This window comes from Sus scrofa, chromosome 15 (genome assembly GCF_054392235.1).
Source record: "Sus scrofa isolate SSC_HxYL_T2T_F1_AM1 chromosome 15, Sscrofa_HxYL_maternal_Yorkshire_Landrace_v2.0, whole genome shotgun sequence".
Classification (NCBI taxonomy): Eukaryota; Metazoa; Chordata; class Mammalia; order Artiodactyla; family Suidae; genus Sus; species Sus scrofa.
This window is the reverse complement of record NC_139397.1, coordinates 90141028-90160203: the sequence shown is the minus strand read 5'-3', so window position 1 is coordinate 90160203 and position 19176 is coordinate 90141028. Positions and strand designations below refer to the sequence as shown.

Below are 19176 nucleotides of genomic sequence, written 5' to 3'. Positions count from 1 at the left end.
TCAGAGCTGTAGATGCTGGCCTAAGCCAGAGCCACAGCAACTCGGGATCCAAGCCGGGTCTGCGACCTACACCACAATTCACGGCAACCCAGATCTTTTAACCCACTGAGCAAGTGCAGGGATCGAACCTGCAACCTCATGGTTCCTAGTTGGATTCATTAACCACTGAACCACAATGGGAACTCCCCAGAACATTTTCATCATTGCAAAGCATTATTTTTACAACTTAATCTCATGTCCACATTGATTAGCACTCTCTCCCCTAAAGTAGCTACTATCATACTTTTTATAGTAAAGACTTCCTCTTAACAGTTCTGTCACCCAGGTTTGTATCTCTAGATACCATAATTCCCCAACCCCCTTTTTAAGTCTGTCTTAATCTATAATCTCTCTCCTCCATTCCCTTCTTTTCCTAACAATTTACCTGCTAAACAACCTGTAGTTTCCCACCTTTGAGATTTGTCGATTGTATACTCAGGGTACAGTTCAGTATTTCTCAATATGAAAAAGTACTCAAGATTCTACTCCAGAGATCTATAGTAAAACTGATTTTTCTTAAATATGTTTCTATATTTATAGGAGAGAAAATAAAGTTGCATGAACATTTCATATTCTTTATGCAATTACTTGACAAGTAATAATGGAATACTCCAAATTAATTCCAAGCCTTAGCTTCTCAGAAAATAACACATGTAAGGCTAGAAGTCAAACATGTCTATGAAAGCACGTGAGACCCATAGTGATGATTAGTTGATGACTTGCAGACTGAATGTGATAGTTTTGGACAGACTGAGGTGTCAAACTACTGTGTACACTAAGAACAAATAGCCTGAATGTAGCGTTTCACATCCCAGAAAACAGAGTAACACAGTCACCTTCTTTCTTTCAGACATTTTGCAAGTGGGTAGCTTTTTCATTGAAAGTATAGATAAAGCTTAAACCAATGTATACACACCCTTCTTCATCCCACCCACTGGCCCCAAATTCTGCCCCAGCAGTTAAAGAATCAAGCCATCCTAAACCCACCTTCCAACCTTCTCCCACAGATACTGCAGTTAATAACTTGAAGACTGTTTCAAGTTTTCATTAAATTCTTTACGATTTGATTTAAATCACATATATCAGTGTCATAAAAAGAATGGAGAAAAAAGAAAGACAACTTGAATTTGACTATTTTTACTTAGAGGCTTTTCCCCTTCAAATGAGACCCACTTATTATACTCAAATAGCATTTCCAACATTTTCTAACGGCATATAATCTTTGATATAATGCACAGGATTCTTGTCATATCTTGAAGCATGAGGAAAAGTTTTTGCTATTATAAACATTTTTAAAAAATGTGGATGTATATATTTCATTCTCCAATTTCATTTGTAATGGAAAACGAGTGTAAAGTTACCTTAGCAATGTAAATGAAAGGATTAGTACATAACTCAATTTTAGGAAGCTCTTTACAATTGATTGAGATTAACAAAAGAAATAATCTGTTCAAATTAATATTTAATTTCTTATTGGAAAATGGTTTTAAACTCTTGATTATTACACTGAAGATTCAATGACTTTGAGGTTTTGAAGCCCACTGCTAATCTCTTAGACAATAATGTGAATAATTTCTACATGACTCTCTGTATAGGCTTTTTTAAAAAACGGTAAATTAAAGCCCTATTGTCCCAACAGACCACCTCCCAATCTATTATGTTTTTCCACCTTCTTGTTTACAGCTTAGACAGTTTGAAGAGATTTAACCGTGTTGCTAGGCAACTAGCTCCTGAAGCATAACGTATTTCCTTCAGCATCCCAGCCCATTCTTTTTTATCATCTTCATACCTGATGGAAAAAAAAAATAAGTTGTTTTTAAGTAGATAGTTCTATAGACTTCTTTGTGTTATATATGCAAATGTGGTTCTCTAAGAAAATCCTACTGGCTCTTACCCAGAGGAGGATGCACCTGACTGGTAGATTAAACACTTGAATTCCTCCAAAAATATGCATTCTCTGAGCATATGCCCAAACTACTGCCATAGTACTTAATCTGGATGCTTAAGTAGTTAAGCCTTCTCTGGGAATTGAAAACTGTCCAGAGATGACAAGTAACAGGCAATTAATCATCCACCTTTGGACTGATAAAGATGGGTGGTCCCCATGAGTCAAGATCAGCAAAGAGTAAGAACGGGGGGACTGTCAGTCGCTTTGATTATGGTTCCAATTTTTCCCATACATTAGGGAGGGCCTAGAACGGCCCTAATACTAGTGGTCACTCTCTAGGAATCCGTTCTCCTTCCCCTTTATTATCCTCTGTGCATACTGCTCTTAGACACTGCACTTGACATTAGGTAAGAACTTGTTGTCTGCTCTTAATATTAAGGTTCTAAAGATAAAGACAACCTGAATTCTTTTGAAACCTGTTTGCTTTTCCTTCTGCCTGATGTCTGGAATGCCATCGCTGTATGAGAAACTCCCAAACGCTGCCTTCTCTTTGAAGCCTTTCTTGCTTTCCTCAAGCAGAGTTTGTTGCTTTCTCTTTATTTCTCACATTGTCCTTTACATAGTATCTATTATAGCAATTATCATTCTATTTTAATTTTTTCCCTATAATTATGTCCTCAACAGGTTCAGAGGTATTTGAGGGCAGGTAATAACTCTTATCACCTTAGTTTCTTCTCTTCTCCAGAAGCTATCAATATTTGGCACGTAGAAAACATCCCCAAATCATTCAATAATGAGCGAATGAGATTTAAAATAACAATTTTTAAAATTAGCTGATGCCTGTGTAAGATAGGCAGTATCTGACTTAATTTCATCAATGGTCCAAATGTAATTCTCCCTAACAGTTGTACTGTGCACAGAGTGACTTTTTTTTTTTTTTTTTTTTTTTTTTTTTTTTTGGTCTTTTTGCCTTTTTCTAGGGCCGCTTCCCGTGGCATATGGAGGTTCCCAAGCTAGGGGTCTAATGAGAGCTGTAGCCACCAGCCTACGCCACAGCCACAGCAATGCTGGATCCGTAACCCACTGAGCAAGGCCAGGGATCGAACCCGCAACCTCATGGTTCCTAGTCGGATTCGTTAACCACTGCTCCACGACGGGAACTCCCAGAGTGACATTTATGTAGAGAAAAGTAGACAAAAAATATTTTACCACTAATAAAGGGAAAAACCTTAATTATCTACACATAATTTGAAGCAAGAATTTTAATTCAATAAAGAACAGTTTTAAATTTCTTAATGAAAAAGTGTCCACATTTAAGCCATAGGAGGTAGAGGTTAAATGAAGCTTTTGTTTCCTAGTAGTTATATTTACTTTCACCTTAGCCAACCCTAAGTAGCAATGATTTAAAGAAAAATATATGAGAATAGAAATTTTTTTTTCCTATCACAGTAGATCTCTAGGTTTAGGATGTGGTATACTGATAGTTTTCATCTCTTATTTTCATCCCTGTTTCTGTGAATTCACCAGTAATTTGAAGGCAAGTAGGCAGCTGCCTTTCCATAGATCGGTGGCTTCCACCTTCAGTGCATATCTGAGTCTCCTGGAGGGCTGTTAGAACATAGATTGCTGGCCCTCACTTCCAGAATTTCAGTAGGTCTGAGGTGAGGCCTGAAAATTTGCGTATCTAATAAGTACCCAGGTGGTGCTGATGCTGCCTTGAGAACCACTGCAGATCATTGGTTCTCAAATGTGACCTGCAAACTGGAAGCACCTGTGGATATTAAAATATTGATGTCTGGCTCCCATGCTTGGAGGTTGACTTAATTGGTGTGGAGTATGGCCTGGGCATGAGGATTTTTTTTAAAGTTCCCAAAGTGATTCTAATATGCAGCAAAGTTTGAGAATTAATTGCTCCAAATGTTATTACCCAAATGGAAAATACCTGTACCTACATTTAAAATTTTACAGCCAAGCAGATAATGATGAATGCTCCCTCTGCCTTTCCCAAATCCAGTGGTTCCCAAACTTGTCCACATATTAGAATCATCCAGGGCACTTTCGCAAGTTCCAAAGCCCAGACCATACCCCAAACCAATGAAATCATATTCAACAGAGGTGGAACATAGGCATCGTACTTTTTAAAGTTCCCTAGGGGATTCCAATGAGAAAGCAAGTTTGAGAACTATTGCCCTACTCACAAAATAAACCATGTATCTGAGGGAATCCCTCATTCAGGCTCCCTTCGGTAACATAAGAGGTATTTTTAACAGGGGACGCTGAAACTTCCTTTGCTGCCTAGTTTCCTCCTATGCAACTTGACTTTGGATGACCATTAGGAACCAGAGTGGCTCTGCTGATAGCACCATTCCTTAATATCAGAGTTTTTCAACACTTTCTGTACATTAGAGTAAACTGGGAAGGTTTTAGGAAATAGTGATGCCCAGGTCCTACTTGCAGAAATTCTGATTTAATTGGTCTACATGAAGGCCCAGGAACTGGTATATTTCAAAAAACATCCTAGGTGATTTTAATATGCAGCCAGTGTTAAGAATCACTGCCTTGGAGTTCCCCTGTGTCCTAGTGGGCTAAGGATCTGGTGTTATCACTGCTGTAGCAAGGGTTCAATCCCAGGTTCGGGAATTTCCTCATGCTTCAGGCATGGCCAAAAATAAAAAGGAAAGATCACTGCCTCTTCACTCTTAGTGCCTACTCCCATTTTCTAAAAACCCTAACCTTCTCAGCCCTCTATTTTTTCACCCTTTTTTTCTGCTGCTTCCAGTCTTTACCTATCTCACCGTCTTGCTAAGTCTAATCTCTTTTCTCCTGGAAATCTCCAGTTTCTCTCTTTCTTTCTTCTTTGGAGGGAAAAAGGTAATAGGTTTTTGTCGTTTGGGAGGTAGGCTACAATTTTATTTTATTTTAAAAAAACATTTTTATTATTACAGTTGATTTACAATGTTCTGTCAATTTCTGCTGTACAGCAAAGGGACCCAGCTTTATATACATATAAAATATATGTATAATATATATATATATATATATACACATTCTTTTCTCACATTATCCTCCACCATGTTCCAAGAAAGGTAATTGCTAACTTCCTTTAAAGCCATGTTTTCTTGCCCTCTACACAGCTAGTTACTGATACAACATAAGGAAATGATGTCTGATGCACAAAGTAATTGTTTGGTCAAGCTACTGGCTTTGCAGCCTTCCAGTTCACCAGCTGGGAAAAGGGCATGTGATGGTTTCAAGAATGTAATAGATCCAGATGATTCAAATCAAAAGGAACATTCTTCTACTAAATTGCTTTGTAATATGAGAATGTATTAGTACAAAGTAATAAAGTGTATACTGCATTAAAAAAAAAAAAGAATGGAATAGATGTTATCTACTTTTCACTCTCAGACTGAGTGGTCCGCCTATCTGATCACTCTTCCAAAGCTGTACTTAAAAACTTCAGTGTGCAAGCAGATCATCTGGTACTCTTGTTAAAATGAAGATTCTGACTGAGTGAGTAGGTCTGGGATGGGGCTTGGGATTCTAAATTTCTTTTTTCTTTTTTTTTTCTTTTGTGTTTTAGGGCTGCACCTGTGGCACATGGAGGTTCCCAGGCCAGGGATCAAACCCAAGCCACAATAGCAACCCCAGCTGCTGCAGTGACAACTCCAGATCCTTAACCCACTGCGCTACAGCAGTGACTCCTCACACCCCTTCTCTTTAAATACATTCATTTTAAGCTTAACTGTAAAATAGTTCAACTGAGTAACAGCTGCAAGTGTCATACTTAGGAGACTTCCCAGCACCTCTCTGGGAGAGAAAATAGATTGTGCTTTTCACTTTTTTATTTTTTCAAAAGCTTTTGTAACTCAACCCTCAAAAACTGGAAAACTATTTGAATTAGATTCAAAATAGAATTAATGAATTCATGGAAAACTCAAGAGGGTTAAAAACTCCTTCAGAATTCTGTTTTCTTTTTCTTTTCTTTTTGTTTTTTCTAGGGCTGCACCTGCAGCATATGGAGGTTCCCAGGCTAGGGGTTTAATTGGAGCTGTAGCCACCAGCCTACACCACAGACACAGCAACTTGGGATCCAGAGCACAGCAACGCCGGATCCTTAACCCACTGAGCAAGGCCAAGGATCAAACGTGCAACCTCATGGTTCCTAATCGGATCCGTTAACCACCGAGCCACTATGGGAACTCCAGAATGCTGTTTTCTTAAGACATAAAGTACTCTCTGGTAGGAAGATAAGTGGTTTGAAGTAGCTTTTGCCTACTTGATGCCTGGAGCCTTCCACTTTTAAAGCTGGAAGGGAGCTTAAAGGATCAGTCCTCCAACTCTCATTTACTGATTAAGAAATAGGTTCCTGTAAGTTCTTGCCTAAGCTCATAGCTAATTAGAAACAGTACTTGCTTAAGTAAGTGGCATGTGGAAAAGTTCAGTTAGGTTCAAAGAGTGCTTAGTACACTACCAAGAAGTAGCATACATCTTGGGAAATTCTGGCTTAGTATTTACTTCAAAATTGTTTTATCAGTTATCTGTTACTTAATTTAATATTTGTTTCAGAAATTGGAGTGAAGAAAACTTACTTCCATATGTCATTGACTTCGGTGGGTGCAAACTCTTTAGATTCCAGCTGAATCATGGCAAAACCACCAATGGCATACAGGGACCCAGCCAGGCTGACCAGACTGATGGAGCTTCTTTCTTGGGGAAATTCAGTCATTACTTCCCACCTAGGAATTGTTAAAAATAAATTAATATAAAACTTTAAAAAATACTAAATATATTTAATGAACAATTATAGGGGATTGTAATTAAAAAGTTCAAGTAGCATAGGCATCCAAAGTTAGAAGATGAAATTCGCTACTTGAAAATATCTAAATATTCCTTTATTTGAAAGATGTAACCAGATTAGATTTTTAAGCCCTTGATATGCCAAGCCTTGAATACTTCATCTTTTTTTTTTTTTTTTTTGTCTTTTTGCCACTTCTTGGGCCGCTCCCCCAGCATATGGAGGTTCCCAGGCTAGGGGTCCGATCGGAGCTGTAGCCACCCGCCTCCGCCAGAACCACAGCAACGCGGGATCCGAGCTGTGTCTGCGACCTACACCACAGCTCACGGCAACGCCAGATCCTTAACCCACTGAGCAAGGCCAGGGATCGAACCCAAAACCCCATGGTTCCTAGGCGGATTTGTCAACCACTGCGCCACGACAGGAACTCCCGAATACTTCATCTTTATAATTTAGCACCTTCAGCAGTGGTTATCAAATTATGTGTGATAACAGTGGAATTTGGGGGCAGTTCTAGGGCTCCAAGGCCCACTGTATTAGATTTCATTCAAATGCTAATACAAATTTTTAAAAACTCTGATCTCCATTATTCCTTAAGAAATCTCCAAACCCCTTTTAATGAAGCATGTGATAAGGATAGTTTAGGAATTAGGGTTGGAAATTTTCTTTTTAATATCTTACACTTCATCCTATTAAGGATTTAAGGGAATTTTCTTTTTGGCATGTGTGTGTTTTGTTTTTTTAGGGCTGCATCCTTAGCATATGGAGGTTTCCAGGCTAGGGGTTGAATTGGAGCTGTAGCTGCCAGCCACACCAGAGCCGCAGTAACTCAGGATCTGAGCCCTGTCTGCAACATACACCGCAGCTCACCAGCAACGCCTGGATCCTTAACCCACTGAGCAAGGCCAGGGATCCAACCCGAATCCTCATGGATACTCATTAACCACTGAGCCACAATGGGAACTCCGGGAACTTTCTAATGTTAATAGTCAAATGAAATAGGGCCATTAAATATAAAATCAATCAAATTAGTTGGAAGTATCGAGAGTCTAGAATGAGTTAGTCATTTCAGTAGCTCTCTATTCCATTACTCTGGCACTGAAGGTGGATCTCAGTTTTTCTATAAACATATCAGTTTTTCTAATTATAAAAGTAATATATGTACACCGTGGAAAATCTAGAAAATATAGAAAGGTATAGAAGAAAAAAAATATCACTCATGATCATAATCAATATTTTGGTATAATTTTGTCATTTAAAAATGCATATAAATTTAAACATCCATCTATAATGTGAACAAAACTAAGAACAGAGAGTATTTACAATTTTTGTGCCACTTCTTTAACTTCTTATAATGTGAGTGTTTATCCATATTATAGTCTTCAAAAACATGATTTTTTTTTTTGGTCTTTTGTCTTTTTAGGGCTGTGCCCGCAGGGATCAAACCTGTGTCCTCATGGATGCTAGTCATTCTAAAAACATGATTTTTAATTATAAAAATCTAATTCCATAAAACCATTTGTAATTTTCAGATTAACTAAAGTCTATTTTGTAATCAGGCATACATAATTCCTTAAAAAAAAGTATTAATAGTGCTCTAAGTTTTTCTTCATTGCTAAACTAAGAGCATAAGAACTCATCCAGATGTGTGAGCTCAAAAAATTTGAAAAGAACTAATTCTGTATAAAGAATATCTGCCAGGAGTTCCCAGCGTGGTGCAGCAGAAACAAATCCGACTAGTATCTATGAGGATGCAGCTTTGATCCCTGGCCCCGCTCAGTGGGTTAAGGATCCGGTATTGCCGTGAGCTATGGTGTAGGTCAAAGACGCTGCTCAGATCCTGCATTACTGTGGCTGTGGTGTAGGCCGGCAGCTACAGCTCTGATTTGACCTCTAGCCCCGGAACCTCTATATGCCATGGGTATGGCCCTAAAAAGATGGGAGGGGGAAGAGTATAAAAGAAACATCTGAAACATTCATCGTTAAAGAAACTATATACTTCAAATCAAATAACTCAGTAGAGATGTGTATATCCATCTACATGTATGGACTTATTGTGAAGTATTGCCTTTGCATGACTAAATTCACAAAGTTAAAACAAGTAAGGACAAATTAATCACTCCAATGTTATACTGAGGGTCATGTGTTCCAAATTACAAACATACATCATGTGTCAAAATGTTAGGCATTTCACACCCATAATAGCAAGAGAAGCCCAGATGAAGATACTTCCTCTGCAATTCTTGCTTCCCTACCCTCCTCTCCCCATGTTATAGTGAGAAAGATTAATTTTTATCCAAAAGTTAAAAATTAAAAATTATAGTGATTCATATAGTGTAGTAAGAAATAGCAGCTTACTTGTTGGTGGTAAGGTCAAAAGCCTCAACTGAAGCTGAAAGACCATCTTCGGTGACACCCCCAGCAATCACAATTTTGCCTTTATGGACCGCTACTCCAAACATGGAACGAGGGGTTTTCATTGGAGCTAGATCTTTCCAATCTCCTTTTTTGGGGTTGTAGATAAACACCCTGTTTGTACACTTTCTGTAAATATAAAACACAACAAAGCGGTCCTTTTAGAAACTTCTTTTTTGAAAGAAGCAACTTCACTAATCATTTAGCTTTGTTTCTCCTTTAAAATATGTAGCACAGGAGTTCCCGTCGTGGCACAGTGGTTAACGAATCCGACTAGGAACCATGAGGTTGTGGGTTCGGACCCTGGCCTTGCTCAGTGGGTTAAGGATCTGGCGTTGCCGTGAGCTGTGGTGTAGGTTGCAGACGCGGCTCGGATCCTGCGTTGCTGTGGCTCTGGTGTAGGCTGGTAGCTACAGCTCTGATTCTACCCCTAGCCTGGGACCTCCATATGCCGCAGGAGCGGCCCAAAGAAATAGCAAAAAGACCAAAAAAAAAAAAAAAAAATATGCAGCACAGCCGAGGATCAGAAAAAATCTTTTTTTTCTAAGGGCACACCCGAAGCATATGGAATCCCAGGCTAAGGGTCAAATTGGAGCTACAGCTGCCAGCCTGTGCCACAGCCACAGCAATGCAGGATCCGAGCCTGTCTGTGACCTACACCACAGCTCATGGCTGAATCCCCAACACACTGAGTGAGGCCAGGGATCGAACCTACATCCTCATGGATCCTAGTTGGGTTTGTTAACTGCTGAGCCACGAAGGGAATTCCAGATCAGAAAAATTCTTAATCTGAACATAGTCACCAAGCAAAGGACAATTCCAGATAAGAGAACCAGAACTATTTTTATAACTTAATTATACTACTGGGAAATAGGGACCTTTGCTTTTGGCAATTGCCTGGAGGCCCAGCCAGAGTATATTTTAATCCTATCTGCTTCTAAATTCAATGGAAAACATGAACAGAGTTAAGAGAATTCATAAAACCTTTATTGTGCCTCAGTAACAAAAATGTTTACTCATTTCATTATCTGGATATCCTAGGAATGAATCAGTTAAAAATAATTAGGTGTCAATGTACCTATTTTAAATCTAAATGTAATATGATGGCACATTTCATTTTAAGTCTACAACAAATACACCAATACATTTTAAGAAATCTGGGGAGTTCCTGCTGTGACACATCAGGTTAAGGATCTGATGTTGTCTCTGCAGTGGCTCAAGTTACTGTGGAGGTATGGGTTTGATACTGGCCCGCACAGTGGGTTAAAGGATCCAGTGTTGCATCTGTGGCATAGGTCACAGCTGCAGCTCAGATTCAGTCCCTGGCCCAGGAACTTCCATAGGTCAAGGGTGTGGCCAAAAAAAAAAAAAAAAAAAAAATCTCGGATTAGACAACTAGTCACTCGAGCTGATGAGTAATGAAAACAATTTTATATGCTAAATGATACCAAAAAACCTGGCCTTACCTAAATTATCCTTCTTAGTATGTTCTTATGATTCCTTAAAGTTATCCATCATTTACTGATAGGAGTTCAAATTCCAAATAATACATATTTGGATATATTTGGTAAAGCCAAAAAGCAACCAAACAAAACCTCAACTTTCTGTGAGGACGATTTTTTTCTTTGGTTTTATAAAAGACCAACTATCTGGAGTAAAGCATTTCCCCTAATATATGACGATGACTATTATCTTAAAACTTAAGGAGAACATAATCCAAAATCAAATTCAGTGGTAATAACAAGCATAATTCAGTGCTTACTTTTAGGTAATGACTCATATCAAAGTTCTTGACTTTGGCATTTGTCAAGCAATGCTGTCTTGGTTAATCATATTCTCAAGATTAATATGTTCTTACTGACAAGACCTGTATGTTTCTTACTGACATATCAATTTCCTGGTTACTAATACCACTTGAAGGAAACAATTTAAATCATTTGGCAGGGTCACTATGTTTCCAAAGTCATAACACTAATACAGATTTTCCATTCCATTTACTCAGGAAAAATGCCCCAAATAAAATTTTGCACTCAGTGGTTTTATAATACGGCCTTCCTTTAAATGTTTATTTTGCATTAAGGAGAATATAAATGTATCTGAACAAATTATCTTTGATTATGCTTCGATTTTGTAAAAACCCATTACCTTTTTTTTTCTTTTTTCTTTTTCCTTTTCTTGGCCGCACCTGTGGCATATGGAAGTTCCTGGTCTAGGGGTCCAATTGGAGCTGCAGCTAAGACCTATGCCACAGCTACAGCAACACTGGATCTGAGCCACATCTGCAACCTATGCCATAGCTTGCAGCAACCCACTGAGTGAGGCCAGGAATTGAACCCATATCTCCACGGAGACTACATTGGGTTCTTAACTTGCTGAACTACAATGAGAACTCCTCCATTGCTTTTTAAAATCACGTTTCCTGTAATATATGTCACTTTAATGGAATGCTAACCATCAATTATTAACTACAAAATATAGAGTTCTTTAATTCTAGCATATTTCCATATTTTACTCTCCGTTTCCGTTTTGCCCTTAAATTCTTAATTCTGGCTCCTGTTCCAGGATTGGACATCTCTTAAACAATCTGGGCAAATGAGGAAGACAAGCCAAATAAGGCAGAGTTTTCAGGGGGCATGAAATTTATTTTCAGTATTGAAACTGAAAAATCTTTGTTTTACCAGACAGGTTTCTTATTGGCTTAACAGACTTCTGGAGCACTCTGAACTCACTTCTCCTTTTGGGGTATAAGATCTTTTCTCTAATTACCTGTCCCTTGAGGGGACATCAAGTAATGTGAAATTCCAACCTTTCTTATAATAGCTTGGGTACTACTGGGTATATCAGGCATCTATCTATTCTGTTTGATCAGTGCCTGTTTATGATCAGTTGTTAAATATTTTGAATATCACCTGTCCAAGAGTAACTAGGTAAAACACTGCTGAGGAAAGAAATGCCCCCTTTTCAGTCACCATTCTTTTCAGTTTCAAACTCAACTCTCTCTTGAATGTAAAGTACAAATCCATGATTTTAAAATGCACTATTATTTTAGTTATATTTTAAATACATTAAAGAGATACACTCACTTTTTATCTACGTATAGTTAAATTAGTAAAAAAATCCATTAGCTTTAATGTAGTAAAATATAATTATAAATTAGCCAAATAAAAGACTTGATTATGCTCCTAAGTGCTGCTTTTCCACTGTGAGAAGGCTTAAGATGGAGATATTACGCTCATTTCCAGTAAGATGTTAAGCATATAAAAATTGACTTTAGCAACTTTAAAATTTTATAGTTTTCCTTCACAAATCATTTTTAATATTCTCCAATAACTTCTCAAAATTTTATTCTGAAATTTTTTTTCCAAAATATTATAGGTGAGAACCAAGTCCCATTTCAGTATGTAGATTCAAATGAAAACAGGAAGGAACTCTTGTAATAAAAAAAAATCACTTGGCTATAAACCATAGGGAAATTTCAGGGTACTTACTTGTCATCTGTCTTTCCTCCAAGACAATATATCATTCCCTTATGTGAAATCACACTATGGCCATAGACTTTGATAGGAAGTTTTTTAACTTCATTCCATTTTGCCGTCCTAAAATCAGAAGATGATAGAATTTATATGCTTTCAGTAAATTTCAGGTTCTAAAATTATATTATAGGCCCACATATACCTGAATGATTAGGAAATGGGAATGTCATGCCAACTTACACAGGATCATAGCATAATACTGAATCCAGCGAAGCCTCTGTTTGAAGGTCTTTGCCTGCGACTACATAGATTTTCTCATCTACCTCTCCCAGACCGAAGAGACACCTGGCCGAAGGCAGAGGTGGAAGTCCAACCCACTCAGATGCTATGTTATCAAGCTGAAATAAAAAAGTCCATGAGAAATTGTGGAGCTTGTTACAGATGTACCAAAAAATACACTATGCTTTACTTGTTCAGAATTCATTGAGATAATCAAAGAACTCACAAGTAAAACTACATCCTCAGAGTTCCCATTGTGACGCAGTGGTTAAACGAATCCGATTAGGAACCATGAGGTTGCGGGTTCGATCCCTGGCCTTGCTCAGTGGCTTAAGGATCCAAAGTTGCCGTGAGCTGTGGTGTAGGTCGCAGACGCATCTCGGATGCCATGTTGCTGTGGCTGTGGTGTAGGCCGGTGGCTACAGCTCTGATTAGACCTCTAGCCTGGGAACCTCCATATGCCGCAGGAGCAGCCCAAGAAATGGCAAAAAGACAAAAAACAAACAAACAAACAAAAGACAAAAAAAACCCCAAAACACCTACATCCTCAAAGAATCATATTTGACCTTTGAAATACCCAGAAAAATGAGAAAATATGCTTGGCCTTCCAAATTAGCTACAAGTATCTAAATCTGCAGAACTTGAAGAAAGGAAAGTGAGAATAAAATAGAGTCATCAGAGATTAGTAAGAACTGTGAGATTTCTTGTCAATTTGTCTTCTCACATTGCCTGTTCAAGTTTGAACAAGGAATCATAATACTTTTTTTTTTTGGTCTTTTTTGCTATTATTTCTTGGGCCACTCCCGCGGCATATGGAGGTTCCCAGGCTAGGGGTCCAATCGGAGCTGTAGCCGCCGGGCTACACCAGAGCCACAGCAACGTGGGATCCGAGCCGCATCTGCAACCTACACCACAGCTCACGGCAATGCCGGATCCCTAATCCACTGAGCAAGGCCAGGGTCCGAACCCACAACCCCATGGTTCCTAGTCAGATTCGTTAACCACTGCGCCACGACGGGAACTCCCCATAATACTTCTTATTTATTTTTTGTCCACCTGTGGCATATGGAAGTTCCCAGACTAGGGGGGTCAAATTGGAGCTGCAGCTGCCGGCCTACACCATAGTCACAGCAACTCCGGGTCCAGGCTTCGTCTGTGACCTACATCACAGCTCACGGCAACACCAGATCCTTAACCCACTGAGTGAGGCCAGGGATCAAACCTGAGTCCTCAAGGATACTAGTTGGGTTCATTACTGCTGAGCCACTATGGGAATTCCAAGGAATCATAATACTGTAGGACACTGGGGAAAGAGAGGTTGCCACTGTAGGGAGGGTCACAGTATGTGAGTGACCCCCAATGCTATATTTAACAGGCTCTTAAGCTGGCACCTGGGACAGCTGGAACTGTCGCTCAGTTCACAGGCAACTGGGATGTTAAGGCATTATCTGTTTTCTTTCCTTGCACATTTTGAGATTCTCTATGCTTCACTTTATTACTTCAGATATAGGCAGGTGTTACAGCCTTTAACATCCTAGCCTTTTATTGGGAGTCATTTGAAATACCACCAGCCCCTCTCTTTGGAAGTAACTTTCCTTGTTTTTGCTAATTGCCAATGCCACAAGCCTAAGACAGCCCTCCAGGAGCCCATTCTCTGGGGTCAGTGATTCTGGTATGGCTGGTATCAGCTTTAGTATTTACTATTGGTAATTTTAAGATTTTCCACCTTGAATTTTAGGACACTAAGGCGCAAGAAAATGGCTTCCTGAGGAAGCACAGGCACAGATTTGCTGTTCTCTCTAGTGCTACTTCTATAGGAGAGAAGAATAAAGAATACAACTCAGAATAATTGGATACTAAGAATAGCGGCCTATATTAAAGGCTGTAGTATATAGGGAGGGGTCTATATGGAAACCTATCTCTACCTGGTCTAGTAACCTTGGTTAAAGCAAAGCACTAATTAAAACCAGAGGACATGAGCAGTTTAATCCCCACACATACATTGTTAGTTTGTCTTCACTAATTTCAACATCTAGATTGTGATCACGAATGTTTTCATTTTTTAAAAAAAAAATCCTTTACCAAGAAAGTGGTATGTAATGTAGTAGCAATAACAAACATTTATAGGAATTCCCTGGTGGCCTAGTGGTTAAGGATTTGGCATTGTCACTGCTGTGGCGTGAGTTTGATTCCTGGCCTGGGAACTTCCACAAGCTATGGGTGCAGCCAAAAAAAACAAACAAAACAACCCATTTATGGAGTTTTTACTCTGTGATAGGCTTCATACTACATGCCTTACACAGGTAATCTCATTTAGTCCTCCAGGATAGGCGCTTCTATTATCTCCGTTTTACAGATGAGGAAATTGAGGCACAGAGAGGTGAAATAACTTGCCCAAGCTCACAGAGCTCTTAAATGATATTCGATGCACTCTCTATATATACACAGTTTGTTTTTTTCAGTGGGAACGCAGCTGTCCAAACCAGAGTATACTGCCCATATTATACAATATCGTCTACCCCCCCCCCCGCATCACCCATAGGGCCCTTCCTACAGTAGATGAGACAGTAGACTGCCTGCCAGGTTTTTTTGTTTTTGTTTTTGTTCCTAACAGAGGAGCTGTCAAGCTATTTAACCTTTCTGGCTCCAGTTTTCTCATCCTTAAAACTAGAGATTGGACCTAAATTACTTTCAGATGTGGTACTGTTTAAAGATAGAAGAAATTAATTTTATGGAAAAAAACCTCTCTTACCTGGGTAAAAAAATTCTCATAAGCTAATTCTAGTATGCAATCAAAGGTCATGTTAATTCTAACTTAATACATCTTAAACAGAGGTGGCCAGAGTTCCCGTCGTGGTTCAGTGGTTCGCGAACCCGACTAGCAACCATGAGGATGTGGGTTTGATCCCTGGACTCACTCAGTAGGTTAAGGATCTGGCATTGTGGTGAGCTGTGGTGTAGGTTGCAGAAGCAGCTTGTATCCAGCGTGGCTGTGGTGTAGGCTGGTGGCTACAGCTCCGATTGGACCCCTAGCCTGGGACGTTCCATATGCCAAAGGGTGTGGCCCCAAAAAGACAAAATAAAATAAACAGAGGTGACCAAGCAGAAGATACAAAACCTGAAGTTCTCATACATATATTTTCTTGTGAGTCATAACCCTCTTTTATGTTCAGGTGTTTTTTTCCCGGCTTCTAATCCACTATTTGTGCTTTTAAAAAGGAGCAAGACATGGGAAATGACAGGGAGTTGACCCTTTCAACTTTGCACAACTGTTTTTGTCGCTATAAAGAACATCAAGTAGATTTCTTGAACCGGAAATGAGAGGCTGTGTTAATAAAAGTAGGGTTATTAACAGGATGGAAGAGAATAAATATAAGGATATTCTTTGGATCTATGATTTCTAGGTATCTGGGTTTTTATTTTTATTTTATTAATATTTTTTTTTGGTCTTTTTGCCATTTCTTGGGCTGCTCTCATGGCATATGGCAGTTCCCAGGCTAGGGGTCCAATCAGAGCTGTAGCCACCGGCCTACACCAGAGCCACAGCAACGAGGGATCGTTAACCCACTGAGCAAGGCCAGGGATGGAACCCGTAACCTCATGGTTCTTAGTCGGATTCATTGACCACTGTGCCATGATGGGAACTCCCTGTCTGGGTTTTGATATCACTTTTACTTCCTAGATATAATTATTGCCTTTTCAATTGAATTTACTATTTCTGAAATTTATCTGAATTTAAAATTAGAGCTTAGGAAATTCTCTGGTCTTCATTCAAATACTTATGATTATAGCTTCTATTTTATTTTATATTTCATAGTTACATTCTTTAATGGAACTCTGAAAATTAAGAAGCATGACTAACATGTTTTATTACAATTACATTTTTTCGAGATTAGAAAAGCTAGCTAAAGGATATATTTTGTAAATGCACAGTATGTTACACACTTTGAGAGCACTCAGTGACAGTGGTATGACATTCTACACTTATTTATCTTTGGCCTTTCCAACTCAAGTGCCCAGAAGCCTCAGGTCATGAGTAGTTATGACCTAAACAAACTTGTTTGAGCTATCTGTCAGCTACAAAGTACTGCTATTGGCATTATTAAAGACGAAGGTTAAGCCACTGATTCCTTCATAAACTGGTAAAGTATAATACGCTGATGATATGAAACGTACTCCTTTGAAACAAACAACAAAGAATCTGTTAGTTGAGGAGGATTTATTTTTTTGGAAACTTTCTATGGCCTCATAAAACAGACTAAGTTGCAGTAGTGTCCAAGTATAACTCTGATCTAAATAAATTTGCATATTTATCATAAATAAAAATTTCTAAATATGATTAATTAATTCAAATCAATGACACTTGTATTTCCTAGAAGGTAATCCAAAGTGTGTAAAATATGTATATAAGTCCTTTTCACTTTCAACAGAATTATATTTTAGGCAATCACCATGTATAAGAGATGAAATGCTACCTCCAAGAACTTCAAATCAGTTCAAGGAAACTTGGCAAAAGATAGAAAATCAGATCAATTATAACTTTCTGTAATATGTCAAGTACTTTGAGTTGGGGAAATGCAGTAACCTATTTTTCAGAAAGAGGATACATGATTAAATGTTGTTTTTACTAAAAGACTGGGTTTTAAAGGATTACAGTCACAATCAACTACAAACATGACATTTTGGGTAAAAGACTGCAAAGAAAATCGGGAGCCATCACTTATACATTAATTAGAACCTCATTCTTTACCTAAACGTTTATTAAACATTAACATGCAGTAACTGACTACATATTTTCCAGCCCTCTAAGTAGGGAAAGTGCAAGGGACTGGGATAGGATGTCAAATAGAATAAAAATCCAAGCAGTCTGAGTAATTCACAAGTCAACTAACTGGATGGTGAGCAACAGTCTTTCCTCATGTCTCTACTTACATGAAAACAGCCTTTCTTACCTGGAAGAAGTATGACTGTAGAGGCTGATCTTTATTTTCTTCATCCACATATAGTCCTCCGACCACATATACCTGATTTTGTTGGGTGACGATGCTGGAATGATTTCTAGGGATCTGCTCAGCCAGGGCAGTAAGGTAGCATTCATTTTCCGTGGGATCGTAAGCCACCGCAGCTGTGTCATTAACCAAGAGGATGAGGTCTTTGACAAACATTCCATGCCTGGGAATGTCATTCAGGTAACCAGGAAGTAAATCTTCATCACCAACATCACCATTCACCTCACCAGCCCCAGCCTTCTCTGTGTTTTTGCTGGGTTCTGGGAGTTTGCCTGCGAAGGCATCTTTGAGAACTTTGATTTTTTTCTGGAGTTCTGGGTTGCTTTTAATTATGTCATCTTTCTCAACATGATCTTTAAAATATTTTTCTGTCATGAGGCGAAAACGGATACAATCAAACACTTCGCTAAGGTTTTTAACCCTGTTTTCTTTGTCTGTTCGCACCCATTTCATCACTGCCTCAAAGACTGCTTCTTCCTTTTCTACATTTAGGCTGTCATTGGAAATGACTGAGATCAGCTCCTGTGGAGACAACTGCATAAAGTCCTCTTCCTTACAAATCTGTACAAAGCGATCAGACACAAATTCACGAGCGGAGATGGCAAGTCTTGGGCAGTCGAGAAGAAGTCCTAATCTTAGGATAGCTAGACAGTTACCAGGAGCAAGTCTTTTCTGAAGATAAGAAACACAGACGGTGAACACCGAGGGGATCTGAAAGCGGCTGGCCAAGGCAAAGATATCTTGCACATTTCCATCGTTGAGATCAATAGTGGCAGAGTATAGGTATTTAATGATTAAATCCAGTACAGCAGGATCCACATTATCTAGAACTACCTCCTTCTTTTTCGCCTCATCAATTTCAGATAAAAAATACTCACGAAAGTAAGGACTACACGCTGACAAAATCAATCTGTGGCAAGGAAGACTTTTGTCACCTGCTTTTAGGGTGCAATCGATGAATTTTTTCTCATCCAGGAGATCTTTTAGACCATCCTGAAGCAGGGTGGATTGATAAAGCCGCAGTTCCTCTGCGAGTTCCCGCTGGGAATCCATTTTGTGAGTAACCTGGGTAAGGAAGGGGACACTAAGGCCTTAGCTCCTCACAGCACACAGGTCTAGCAGTAAAAAGGCAGATCAGTGTGCTTTGCCCAGCTTGAAGCCTTTGCAATTTAATCCCACCAGCTAAATATAGATACCAACTCTAACAACGGGAATTTAGGAGAGAGAGCTGGTTTGGAAAGAAGAGTTGTTCTTGCAGCTGTTACAGATTGAAAG

At 38.9% G+C, this 19176-nt stretch overlaps 1 protein-coding gene across 1 annotated transcript; it reads right to left on the bottom strand.

Annotated features, from left to right (window-relative positions):
* Window positions 1-1160: 1160 nt before the first annotated feature.
* Window positions 1161-19030, bottom strand: KLHL41 (kelch like family member 41). The gene is made up of 6 exons (XM_003359548.6): window positions 17845-19030; window positions 12854-13011; window positions 12629-12736; window positions 9084-9269; window positions 6520-6666; window positions 1161-1828 (listed from the first exon to the last, which is right to left on the bottom strand). Exons 1-6 carry the CDS (start codon window positions 18952-18954, stop codon window positions 1717-1719), a joined length of 1821 nt encoding a protein of 606 aa, XP_003359596.1. The 5' UTR covers window positions 18955-19030; the 3' UTR covers window positions 1161-1716.
* Window positions 19031-19176: the final 146 nt, after the last annotated feature.